Genomic DNA, 13,342 nt, shown 5'->3' with positions numbered 1-13,342 from the left:
TCCCAGATTGTAACACAGAACGATGCAAATCATGAAGGCGACGCAAAGTATTCGGCGACTGCCAAGTAAGCTTTAATAAGAAAAACACGTTTTTAAGTTTTCCGAGGGTTCGCGATCTATAATAATATATTTAAGAGCAACAGAGAACACGTAAAAGAAAGAAAATGCGTGATCTACATGACTCGGAAGATAGATATTTTACTGAAAGACTGCCAGAAATACTAAGACGCGCTCGTCATATTATCCGCCGGACATTAGCAACGATATACGACCGTTTATCACCTTCTAAACGGACTGCACGGATTTTTTAGTGCGTCTTTCAGACGTTCATTTAGTCGTGGCGAATCGGTATGGAAGCAGTTTTCTATCGCTTTTGTGCTAGCTGGGATATAGTCGAACCGACTCCACATTTTTTTTTTCGTTAAGGGCCCCGTGTCGCAGAAAATAACGACGTCGGCGTTAAGCATCGGCATCTGGCGGAAATAATCATGCCGAACCACATCATCCCGAACCACCCAGACCAGGCGGGCTCTTCGCGTGGTGCAAGGCGTTCTGGAACAAAAGTTGAATTTCTCAAAGTAAAATCCGTCAGAAAAATCGTAAAGTACGGCTTAGCCACAACGTACAGACGTGATATCGTCGGATTGTAATTTGAATATACAAGAAAAAGCCTGATAAGCAGCCAAGGATCTTTGAATGCTATCGCGTTCCACTCTTAAACAAAGCTTAAAGGGATACGGACACAGAAGTTGGCGGGTGGTTTTGCGTCGCAACAAAAGTTGAACTGTTAAAAATGACGAATACAACAAGCTGTTTTGAAAAAAAGAACGAGAAACATTTTTTTTTTCGATTTTCTGTTGCACCTTGGCTCCAAGCGGCCGCCGGCAGAAGCTGAAATTTGACGTCATAACACCCACCCGCGGCCGAGGTCGGCCACAGCCGTAGCAGTGTCTCCGGGGGTGTCGGTCCCTTGCAGCGTTTGTTTCACCCCTTTCGGCGATCTTCGCACGTGGTCCGTCTGAAACACTATCCCACTTGGCGCTCCACGCAGGTGGTGCGTCTTACATGCGCCTTCCCGCGGTTGTCGCTCGGTATTGACGCGTTCGTCGCGGCGGAAGGAAATGCCGAGACATTGCATTTATAACAGCATCGTCGGTCGTGACACGCCGTCGCACACGTTTCCCAGAGACGCGAAGGTGCGTAAACTTTGGATACCTGCTTATTAGAGAGCTTTAGCTTGTCCGGTAATCGGGTAAGCGCGGGCGTTGGGGCGTTCGGGCGGAACCGTAAACGTGAGCGGCCTGTATGGTGCTGCCACCTGGTGGCGCGGAGCTTAAAGAGACAAAAACAGCTAATATTGCAGTAACCAAGTGTATTCTACTTCACTGCTGGTGTAAACCTTCGGCAGGAACACGATTACGCCACTGCCGAAACTTTACACCAGGAAATGACCAATAATTGTTGCATAAGTGTCTGGTGCAGAGCGAAATCTTCGCGCTACGATTCGCGAAAACCTGACCGGCACTTCCACGGCCGCCTGCTCTTCTTCGTCGCGTGACGCGGAAGGCTCGTAACCGTAAGCGGCTATATTTCTTGCCAAGTTGGAATGGTCCTCGTCTTCAGACGCGTACTCATCGCTGGTAGAGGCACCAGAACCCGAATCCATGCTCGCGATGGCGGCGTCGGCGCGCTTCGAATGACCGCTGCCGGCCCGCTGGCAATCCGACGAGGGTGTCGTGACGTCGTGCCTTCCAACTCCCGCGGGTCGTGTGGCCAGGCGCGCGCTCACAAAAACGCCAAAAATAAAGCCATCGGCTCAAAAATGAACTAAGTGACTACTTCTTTCGGTGTAATCACACAATGAGGATTCATTTTCAGCATTTTTGTAAAATTTTCAGATTTTGTGTTCGTATCCCTTTAAGGGTCCTCCAATTCTGATGGTATTTGGCTGTACTTTGGTTCTAGGCAACATTGAGGGTAATGTTGAAAACCGAGCCTTCCTAAATTTTGATCGGGCCTTATGTCGCAGGAAATACGGTGTCGGTGCCAACGGCGTCCAATAACGCTATTAAGGGAGCGTATGATGAACCGCCAGTGGCTAAATTTGTTAGCGTGGTGGTCTCGCAACCTGGAGGTCGGTTTTCGACCTCCAGGTTGCGAGCAATTTTCGCGCGACTTGAGAGTAAGAGTTTTTTACGGTCACACCTACAACGGCACCGACGCTTGTAAGGAAATACAAGGTTTGCTTGAAAACTCAGGGAAGCCTGTTAACATCTTATTGCGCCGCTCTACGTCCCTGGTATGTCTTTGCATAAAATAACCTACCGACACCAGTCGTACGCCCAACCAATTCTATGTAGAAGCAATGTCTGTGATCGGACCACTGGGCACTTCTTAGCAACAACTGCCAGCGCACCCATTAAGTTCACTGCTTTATCGCCGCTCTACCATCAATGGAGCCAACACACGCAGGCATTGTTACCATATGCTATCCTGAAAAGCCTCTGCTCCTGCTATGGTTAGCCTGCAAGTGCCGTCAGCGGGCCTAATTACTATTATAGGCAACTGTAACTAAAAGATCTATTGACGAAACTCTTAATGATTCCTTGTGTCCTTTAAGCTAACATCTCCCAGTGCCGGGGAAATATGCCTTAAACAGCGCTGTTGAAGTATTGGCTGCTACAAGATGTTGAAAGAAGGTGCTGCTATGCCGAGGGGGGCACTCATTTTCTGAAAAAAAAAAACACCGCATATCCACGGGGTGAATGATGATGAGTGGGCGAAGCTCCGGAGGGAATCATCGGTCAACCGTGAATCTTCCGTGTAATTCGCCCAGTCTCGCCGCACTAAATCGAACCATTGACTTCCACCAATGACACGCGCCATATGTGACGTCATTCCTATTTTATAACAGCGCTCTTCATTATAATTGCACCATCTCCCGCTTAAGGGGACGCTAGCACAAACGCGTTAGAAACGTGCAGTACTCTCTAGTAAGGGGGAGAGGCCACAGCGTCTTACGCAGCCGTTTACACATGCCGGAACGTGCACCGCGTTTGCCGACGCCATCACATGACTGCTGAGAGAGTATAACCCCCGTATTCATAAACGCTCCTCGACTTGAACTTGACTTGCCACCGCCTTCAACGCGTTTCGAACGCGCTGCCCAAGGCGGTGGCAAGTCAAGTTCAAGTCGAGGAGCGTTTATGAATACGGGGGTAAGGCGGAGAGGCCACAGCGTCTTACACCAGCTTCTTACACGGGCCGTAACGCGCTAGCACAAACGCGTTAGAAACGCGCAGTCTTTCGTTAATGTTGGGTATTTATTGTCATCGTGCTGCGTGTGTCCATGTGCGCTTCGTGGCGTATAGTGGTTAGCGCCGCGCGTTCGGAAGCGAGGGGTCCCTGGTTCGATTCCGCGCTACGGACACAACTTTCGGAATTTTTTTTTCTCATAAAAGTAGACACGGCTACCTACTACGACGACGACGACTACTACTACTACGACGACGACGACTACTACTACATACTACAGAGGAGGGACAGACCCACACCCTAAGGAGCTTCGCCCCTAAAAATTCATATGAACAGCCGCGACTGGTTTCTATCCAAGGCTCTGCTTAGCACGCTTTAGTAGGGTTCCAAGCAGCTTGCGATTGTATGATCATGTGACTGCTTAAACATTACCTACTGCTTAGACATATGTCCGATTACATTCGCGTTTCGCACAATCTGTTTGGCTTGGTTATATCGCACGATGACCTGTGGCTAAAATGTTGATAGGTCTAGATATTTGACGTGCCCACACGAAATTCACCAGCCCCAATTGTAGGATGTGTTGGATGTGTTTTATTAGCACATATCACAATGAATTTACGTAATCTATGTCACCTCGTATCCTTGGCCCGAATTCACAAACACTCATACGCTAGAATTGTTCGTAAGCAAGAATTTCAGCCAATCCGGATGCAAGACATACTATTATCTGAGGCGGCCGGCCAATGGCAAAGAGCACTTACGAAAGAAAAGCTTTGTGAATCTTGCCCCTTGTACTTAAGGTCATATAATGTAAACGTGCTGTCTATAGACATAACTCGTTGAGAGGTCTATAACACGTCTAATAAAGGGAAAGAGATCATTTGGTCTGTCGTAGCCAACAGCATTTCGAACTGTTCTTTTTTGTTTCAGGAAGTTTACCTTCCAATTCGTCTAACAGTTTTCAACAACAAAAGAAGATAGTCAACGGAAAAATGCAGGGATACGACCGCAGTCTCTGTACAGATATTAATTGTCTAAACTGGTAGCGGTAGCGTGTTTAGCCTGGCAATCCAGGTTAGAGGCTGCTCCGACTGAGTGACTTTTGCCATATCACTGGGGTTTCTGACCACGCGTCCAGCAAACCAGCGGGCAGTGCAGAAGGGCGGTCAATGGGTTCAGTTGAGTGTAACAAACTTTAGTCAACGCAAATGCGCGGTGAAAAGAAAAACTGGCTTTGAGCGTTTCTGTCAGCTAGGCCAAGGAAAGACGTGCTGAGCGGAGATATGACAGGAATAGCAACCACGCCTGCTAATATTCTGCCTTGTATATTTTATTTGTGTGTGTGTGGCGAGAGGCTTTCTGCTAACGCCACGAGCAACGTCCTCGGGTACGAGGAACTCAAAGTGAGAGATACGCGTCCTTGACCATGAAAACAGAAAAGAAAGAGTTGGAGTCTCTGAACACACAATTATGCTTTTTCTGTGATTTTTTCGTTTATATATATATATATATATATATATATATATATATATATATATTTAGTAGCACGTTTCGCTTCCACAGAACAACTTTCGTTTTCGCTTTATTGCTTCTTCTTCGTCTACTCGAGAAACGCAGGCACTGGCGGGTGTGTCGAAGGCTCGCTTTAAGAGCGCGCGCGTCATAGTGACGTCACCTCAGCTCGGTCGTAGTGTCAGTGTTGCGTCAGAGCGCCGCCAATTATTCTGGTACGGAGCCAGGTCGGTTTCACAGGAGTGCGGTTTTCTGAAGCGACAACTGCAGCTTCGCTTGAGCAAAACAAGTTCCAGGCCGGCGAAATGTTCGAGCTCGCAAAGGTTCGTAGCTGAGACAGCTTAACGCGCGGTGAGACGTGTTCTTCCTCTTCTTAATCAGAAGCGGCGCGCGATGGACCTTGATAGCGGCTGAGATGTTGGCAGAAGCTTTAGTTTGCCTTGTGTAGTGCGAAAAGCATTTGCTTGAAGCCACGTGGGAAATACTAATGTCCGGGTCTTTCTTGCTCATTAAAACGAACGTTTTATTTCTCAAGATATTTTTTAGGAGCTGTGTAGTGACGAGAAAGAAAACTCTAGATAAGGACAATGCTTTGCTGGGGAAGAATATGTCATTAAGCCGACACCTGTTTAAAAAATTGTGACAGTTCAGAGTCGACATCAATCATCTTATCTTGTATACAAGTGCCGACTGTGCTGATAGCATTAGATGCATTGCACTTGTGCCTGATTTGGATAACGTTCATAGAAATGCTTGAGAAACATATAAACTTTTTTTTCTCTTTATCTGCCTCGCAGCATCGTCGATAACGTCCCAGACTGCGAAGTACATTTTCAGCTAATGATCAATTAATATTTAAGCGCTGCTCGTTAGGCTATGTAGACAACGTCATCGCTCAGATTTGGAAGATGTCTTTTTTACGTGCAGAAGTTTTAAGCTTTTAACAAGCCCGCTGAGATTCTCACCGCGATAACAGATGGACTGCGGAAGTTGCTCCGACTGGAATACTGGTTGAATGAAGCCGTTCTTGCTAAGCTGAAGTTGGACAGCGTATTGTTGTCACCTGGCCTTGCTCGAGCGGCATTGTGTTAGAAGTAACATCTATGACGTTTTCTGCCACCTTGGCGCAAATGTCGAAGTAGTTTCGCAAATGCGCATACTTTTTCCTGGCGTGCATCTCAGGCCACGGCGAGAGCATGAATTGAGGCAATATTACACGCTTGCGGAATCGCCTACCCGACGAGTACAGGGGCGCGCCCCTGGTCGTGGGAATTTAATTTAAGCCTATGATATTTAAGCGTATTAATTTCCTATGGGTGTGCGAATAGTGATTTTTGAGACCGAATTCAATACGAATCGAATAGTACCAGGCGCGAATCGAAACGAATACCGAAAAATTTTCTAACAGTTATCCATTAATGAACAGCCGTTATCACAATTATTATAAAACAATGTTGACGTCCTAGTTAGCAAGTTTCTGTCATTATACAGTACGTCATGAACCTCTGTTTATGAAAAGCACAAGCGAAGCATTAGGAGCAAGCAGATAGCTTCTTCGCATGCACAGGACTCTTCACAGAGTTCGAATGATCGCTGTACAGCCTGTAAAGTCTGGCTAAGTGACGCAGCCTGCTCCACTACGTTCTGATGTTTTATGTCTATATGTAAACTTACCGCACTTGTGCTCCAATTTTACGTTTATTTGAGCACAGTTGAATAGGACACTATCCGATTCGTTATTCGAAAGTTTCGAATATTCGCACCCTCCTATAAATTCATTTAACAAACCCAGTATGGTTATCAACTGAACTCCTTGCTTCACCAGTGACTTAGCCACACGTGACTGAGTTACACGTGACTTAGTCACAATACCGTGGAATGAGCTTCCACTTATCAAGTGTATAGATGGGTTGAGTTTTTGCTGACCGAGCTTGCTACAGCCGTCTGCCCGCCGACTTCTGCGTGCCACCACTGGAGACGTCCTCGCAGAAGCGTCCATTCGAACTGTCACGTGGTACCGCACTGTCGGCAGGTGCGGCGAACAGGAAATAGGAAAATACCGCGCCATCTTTAATCGCCGATGTTCCGGCAGCTTTATGCTTGCAGCGAACACCTATGCATACGTCCACGCTTAATTCGCGCTTGCCGAGTGGCGCGCCAGACCGGAGAAGTTTTCCTCCGAAACTGCGCTCGTGACGTCAGAATGTCTGATCGAGTTTCCCCGTTGTCATAAGCGCCGTGGATGTGGATAACCCCGTGTTATATACGCGATGACATTGCACGAGTGGGCGTTCGTGAAATGCCGTCCTTATATAAGGTCGAAAGCAAATATTTCTGGAAGTCGTTATGAAATTTGCGTTATGAAAAAGGATATGTGGAGAGTTACGCGTGCTATCATTACAGATATTTTTAATTGATATATGACGGAAAGGAGATTTTTAGTGCACGGATTCGGGTTAGTCTGTTACCGTAGTCTTGCGATATTATTCGTCAGTCTACCAGAATTAACGAACGCACTAAACTACGTTTTGTATTGCCGAAAATACGGACAAACTACGGACGGTGTACTGTGCGATTGATAGGAACCGTATGTCGGAATAGACTAAGCACTAATAATAAAAGTAACCAGTCCCCGAACTTGTTTAGAAAGAACCTAAAATCTTGACCTAACAATCGTACTAAATGTTGGTATTGTGATTGACGTTGTTGCTGCTTTATGCGCATTTGATTAGGATTGTTCCATCGTGCTGCATAATTGGTGATGCAAAAACATTAATCTTGAGACTTCAAGCAACTTGTGCTACGGCCCTCATAGGAAAATGCTTCAATTCTAAATTAATTATTCGCTGCCATTATAATCATCTTGTATAATTTTTCAAATGACCCTATTTTGCGGCCGCCGTTCTAATTACATTTCTATAGCTATTACAACAAGATATCCCGTTGCGGTGATTCACACTGGAACGTCGTCCTGTATGTGTGCTAACCATTCAGTGCATCACATTTTCGAAAGTAATAAACTGATGCCGAAACTGGATAAATTTATTTTGACATTTGAGATCAGATGCGACCTGCTTGACACCGAAATTTGCATTGCTCGAGTTTCGTTAGCAGTGACATCTGTGCTGCTATAAACACTGTTTCCATTAGTTATTGTTGTTACCCTTTTAATGATATGCGGCAGAAAGCTATCCGTGAATATGAGCGTTTCTGCATTCGCGGACTCAAGCGATTTGAAGAGAAGAAGACTTTATCATATGATTACTTGTTTATCATCATCACTTATTATTATGACTAGCAGAGAAGGCGAGAACGTTTGTGTTTGCGTTATGCGGCACCGATACCACGCTGAACAGATGTTTAAATAGAAACATGTTCCCCATGAGTCAACGCAGGGCAATTGGCTAGATTCTGCCGATTAGTTAATTTGGGGCTTTACTGGCGAAGTACATATATCAAAATAAAAAAGATCATTAGCCTTATCGGCACTTATTGTTGTTGCTAAACCTTTTTTTTATTCTGCTCTGCTAAAGAAATGTTATGCGCTTAGATTTGCTCCAAATATAGCGTCGTTGCGTAGACGCTCTGCCCTGTAATTACGAACGAGGGCGTACTTTCCTGAATCGAATGATAGTTCTTTCGCGACGCCCGTCGAAAGAGGGTCGGAAGACCTTAATGACGTCATCAAAGCAAGGCACGTTTTTTCCATGAGACACCACTCCGGTCGAAGCTCGTAAAAACAAAGCGTAAAGGCACTGGAGTGGGAGCAGGCTCGCGAAACACAACTTGGCTCGGCTGAAAGCGGCGCCAATCGGCTATATTTTGTTTTGGGAGGCTCGTCGGTCGTTTCGTCAGGTCGAGGTTTCGTCGGCACATGTGTTTGTGAAACTTCACTTCACTTCACTTCACTTTAATACCTTAAAGACCCCATTGGAGGGGTATTACATAAGGGGTGGTTAAAAAAAATAATAAACATTAAATACAGGCGTTCGTTTGAGATATGTGATAACAGCTTCGGTAAAGGCAGATGGGCTTGTGATGGCTGCGATGGCGTGTGGAAGGCCGTTCCAGTCCCTTGATGCTCGAATAAAAAATGATGCTTGAAAAGTGGTGGTCCGGGCACGTGCGCGTGCAACTTGAAGCGGATGACCGGTGCGATGAGATATGTATGAAGGTGGCGTGATGTACGGTGGGTGATTTAGGGAGCTGTAAAAAAATGAACGGAAGAGAGAGAGGGTGGCAACCTGTCGACGGAAAGAAAGAGCTTCCAAGCCAGATTCCGCTTTCATCGATGAAATGCTGATATCGTACGAATATGAAGAATGAATAAACCTAGTAGCACGATTTTGTACAGCTTCGAGTGCATTTATGATATAATTCTGATGCGGGTTCCAGATGGGAGATGCATACTCAAGTTTCGATCTTACAAATGATTTATAGGCCAACGCTTTTACTTGTTGTGGGGTATGACGTAAATGTCGCCTAAGAAATCCCAGTGATCTATTGGCTGATGAGATGATGTTAGTAGTGTGCAAGCGCCAGGACAGATCACAAGATAGAGTGACACCAAGATATTTGAATGATTGGACTGATTCTATTGGAACATCAGCAATGGAATAGGTAAATGTGAGGGGGTTACGGCAGCGAGTGAAAGACACGAGTTTACATTTGTTAGGATTTAGGTTCATTAGCCAGCGATTACACCATTCTTGTACATTATTGAGATCGTTCTGGATTAATGTGTGGTCAAATGTGTTAGTAACTCTGCGGTAGATTACACAATCATCTGCAAACATACGAATGTTACATGATACCTGTGTTGGTAGATCATTAATGTAAATTAGAAAAAGAAGCGGTCCTAAGACGGATCCCTGCGGGACGCCTGATGTTACGCGGAGTCTGCTAGAAGAATGGTTATTAACGAAAACAAACTGAGAGCGGTTAGTCAGGAATGCTTCTATCCACTTTAGTACGTCGGGGTGTAAATTTAACTGAGATAATTTTAGCAGCAAACGTTTATGAGGAACTGTATCAAATGCTTTTGCAAAATCTAGGAATATGGCATCAGTCTGAAGGTTACTGTCAAGGTTAACATGCAGGTCGTGAAGGAAAATTGCCAACTGCGTTTCGCAAGAGTAGCCTTTTCGAAATCCGTGCTGACAAGGGTGAAAAAAACAGATTGAGTCTAAGAAGTTCATGATATGCGAGTATATGACGTGTTCCATGATTTTGCAGGGGACACTAGTTAATGATATCGGACGATAATTTAATGGGGTTTCTCTATTGCCCGACTTGAAGACTGGAACGACCTTGCCCACTTTCCAGTCGGATGGTAAGATGCCTGTAGAGAGTGACTGCGAAAACAACAAAGTTAGGTACGCAGCAGATACATATTTAATATTTTTTAAGAGTTTGGAATTGATATCATCTACACCTGCTGACGATGAAAGCTTGACGTTATCAATGATCGAGGTGATTCCTTCTGCCGAGAATATAATTGGTGGCATACACGCAGATATGTCAGTAGATGTAGGAAGATCTGGAGTTGAAGTCTCGTTAGTAAATACAGAGAAAAAGGCGGCGTTAAAAATGTCGGCACACTCGCTGTCGCTGACTACTTCACCATGTGCATTTAACACGCTGATCATGCGCGCCTCCTGAGGGTTTATTATTTGCCAAAATTGTCGAGGGCTGTTTGTAAGCATTTTAGGCAGTTCATCGTGGAAAAAGGAGAATTTAGCATTCCGTATAGCCCTCAGATAAGCGTCTTCGGCCACAAAATATTTCCCCCAAGCAGAGGGGTGTCCGTTTAGTTTGGCTGAGCGGAAGAGACGTTTCTTTTTGTTTTCAAGTCGCTTAAGAGTTTTAGTGAACCATGGCTTGTTACGGTTTCCGCGGAACGTTATTCTCGGTATAAACTTGTCAACGAGATCACCTAGCTTGTTTTTAAATATTACCCAGTTTTCATTTGTAGAGTGCGTAGAACATAAACTCACGAACATAGGAAGAAATGCGCTCAGATCACTATTAATGGCATCATAATTACCTTTATTGTACAGGCGGATTGTTTTGCTGACTAAATCACGTCTTACGGGTTGAAACGAAAATGTGGCGTGAATTACTTTATGGTCGCTGACTTCAGGTAGATATGCTATTGATGATAAGCTTTCCGGATTGCTGGTTAGGATGAGATCTAAGATGCTAGAAGTGCTTAGTGCAACGCGTGTAGGTTCTGATACAAGTTGAGTTAAATTGAAATTAAGGCAGAAATCCACAAAATCTCTGGCAGGCTCACTGCCCATAGTTATGGGGACGTCATTGCTCCAGTCTATTTGGGGAAAATTAAAATCACCAAACAGGAGGACTTCTGCTTGTGGGTGTTGATTACTAAGGTCACTCAAACTGTTATTAAGTTTAAATGTGAAATCTGAAATATTATTTGGAGGCCTGTAGCAAACACCTAGAATGATTGTATGGGGGGAAGCGTGAATAATTAGCCACAATACTTCAAGATCAGAAGTGATGTTTTTGGCTACGGAGCACGATAACTGCTGGTGCACAGCAATCAGTACACCGCCCCCCCGCATGCCTTTGCGATCCTTTCGATAGACATGAAATTCCGGTAGGTCGGCTAGTACTTCTGTATCTGTTATATCTTCCGTTAGCCACGTTTCGGTTATCACCATTATATTACTGTTGGATGATAAAACAAGGTTGGAAAAAGCGTCACGTTTTGGAAGGAAACTGCGTGCGTTCGTAAAGATTACAGACAATGATATGTTAGATTTGGGCTTAACAGTGCAACGGACATTTTTACGACGGGGAAATTGCTATATTATTTCTTTGACAGATTGTGTTTGCTCGTCGTAGACGTAGCGCTTATGGCCCATATGCAGTGTTTTGAATCGCAGAGAGAAAGGTAATGATTTGCTTTTAGCGAAAGTAACGAGATGCCGGCGAGCGTTTTGTACGGAACGAGAGAAATCCTCTCCAACGCTGAAGCTGGTTCCTTTGAACTTGCGGCCGTTAGAAAGAACCAATTCTTTTGTTTTATGGAAGGTGAATTTCGCTATGATAGGACGGTGGCGGTTAGTATCTGTGCGATGACCGAGACGATGTGCGCGCTCAATTTCTTTCGGCTCGATACAAATATTCAAATGATCCTGGCAGTGCTTGATGATAAGTTGCTCGGTCTGGGCAAACGTCTCTGATCCAGTTGATTCAGGGAGGCCATAAAAAATAAGATTATTGCGTCGTGACTGGTTCTCGGCGTCATCAATACGCGTTTCAAGCCTGTGTACCACGGTGGCCACTTGAGCGGTACACGTTTTCACGGTTTCGAAGTCAGAGCGTAGGGAGACAAGATTTTGATAATGCCCCTCTAGATCAGTCATGCGCCTGCCCAGATCAGCAATAGCTTTGTCCGTCGACACTAGATGAGTTTTCAGGTCTTGAACCTGACTGATTAATTGCGACTGTCCAGCAGACAAGTTCTTCAATTCAGCTAGTAAAGCATCGGAGTCCGGGCCCGGGTTGCTTTCGACATCACCCGACATCATCAACAAAGCACGAATTACATCAGAACACTCAAGAGCGACAAGAAGGCAGCAGTGCGGGCTCGGCAGCTGAAGCAGGAAACGATTGCTAGACTTCTTAGAAAAAAGACTGTAAGCTTTACTAACCTGCATGACAAGAGTGAATGGATTAGCGGTCTGCGTCTGTGCACAGCCGCCGAGCCCACAAGGCGCCACCGGTATTGACTGCTCTCTTATAGTTGACCGGAGAGTTGATGTTGATGGCGACAGGTTTGTCCACGCTGCATCGAGCACTACCGTCTTCGGTAGCGGTGTCGTCGAAAACGCAGATCTGCTGCTCCCGACGAAATCCAGGGGTCTGAAGGGCGGTGCAAATCCAGAGGTGCGCATCAGGGATGGGTGACAGGCAATCCTGTCATGTTCATCTGACCAGGCACGATATTGCAGCGGGACTGCCAGGGAAGCCGTCACTAAGGATGGAAGCAACAGGCGCACGAGTGCGCGCTGAAACACCTGCATGACAAGAGTGAATGGATTAGCGGTCTGCGTCTGTGCACAGCCGCCGAGCCCACAAGGCGCCACCGGTATTGACTGCTCTCTTATAGTTGACCGGAGAGTTGATGTTGATGGCGACAGGTTTGTCCACGCTGCATCGAGCACTACCGTCTTCGGTAGCGGTGTCGTCGAAAACGCAGATCTGCTGCTCCCGACGAAATCCAGGGGTCTGAAGGGCGGTGCAAATCCAGAGGTGCGCATCAGGGATGGGTGACAGGCAATCCTGTCATGTTCATCTGACCAGGCACGATATTGCAGCGGGACTGCCAGGGAAGCCGTCACTAAGGATGGAAGCAACAGGCGCACGAGTGCGCGCTGAAACACCTGCATGACAAGAGTGAATGGATTAGCGGTCTGCGTCTGTGCACAGCCGCCGAGCCCACCTGGAGGAGCGGTAAGATTCCTGCACGTGTGGTTTCTTTTTTACCACTCCGAGCTTGCCGCTTCCGGTTTTTACGGTCGCCTGGTGTCACCCCCTTGCT

The 13,342-nt window shown here is 45.9% G+C and overlaps 2 protein-coding genes across 5 annotated transcripts in view; one reads left to right on the top strand and one right to left on the bottom strand.

Annotated features, from left to right (window-relative positions):
- The window catches only part of LOC119464568 (mitochondrial uncoupling protein 2), a 104,267-nt gene that overhangs the window by 78,640 nt on the left and 12,285 nt on the right, over positions 1 to 13,342 (top strand). The window lies entirely within an intron of this gene.
- LOC119464569 (uncharacterized) lies at positions 11,254 to 13,239 on the bottom strand. Its single transcript, XM_037725587.2, has one exon. It carries the CDS (start codon positions 13,188 to 13,190, stop codon positions 11,601 to 11,603), a length of 1,590 nt encoding a protein of 529 aa, XP_037581515.2. The 5' UTR covers positions 13,191 to 13,239; the 3' UTR covers positions 11,254 to 11,600.

Source organism: Dermacentor silvarum, chromosome 9 (assembly GCF_013339745.2).
Source record: "Dermacentor silvarum isolate Dsil-2018 chromosome 9, BIME_Dsil_1.4, whole genome shotgun sequence".
NCBI classification, from domain to species: Eukaryota; Metazoa; Arthropoda; class Arachnida; order Ixodida; family Ixodidae; genus Dermacentor; species Dermacentor silvarum.
This window is presented reverse-complemented; position numbering and strand designations above follow the sequence as displayed.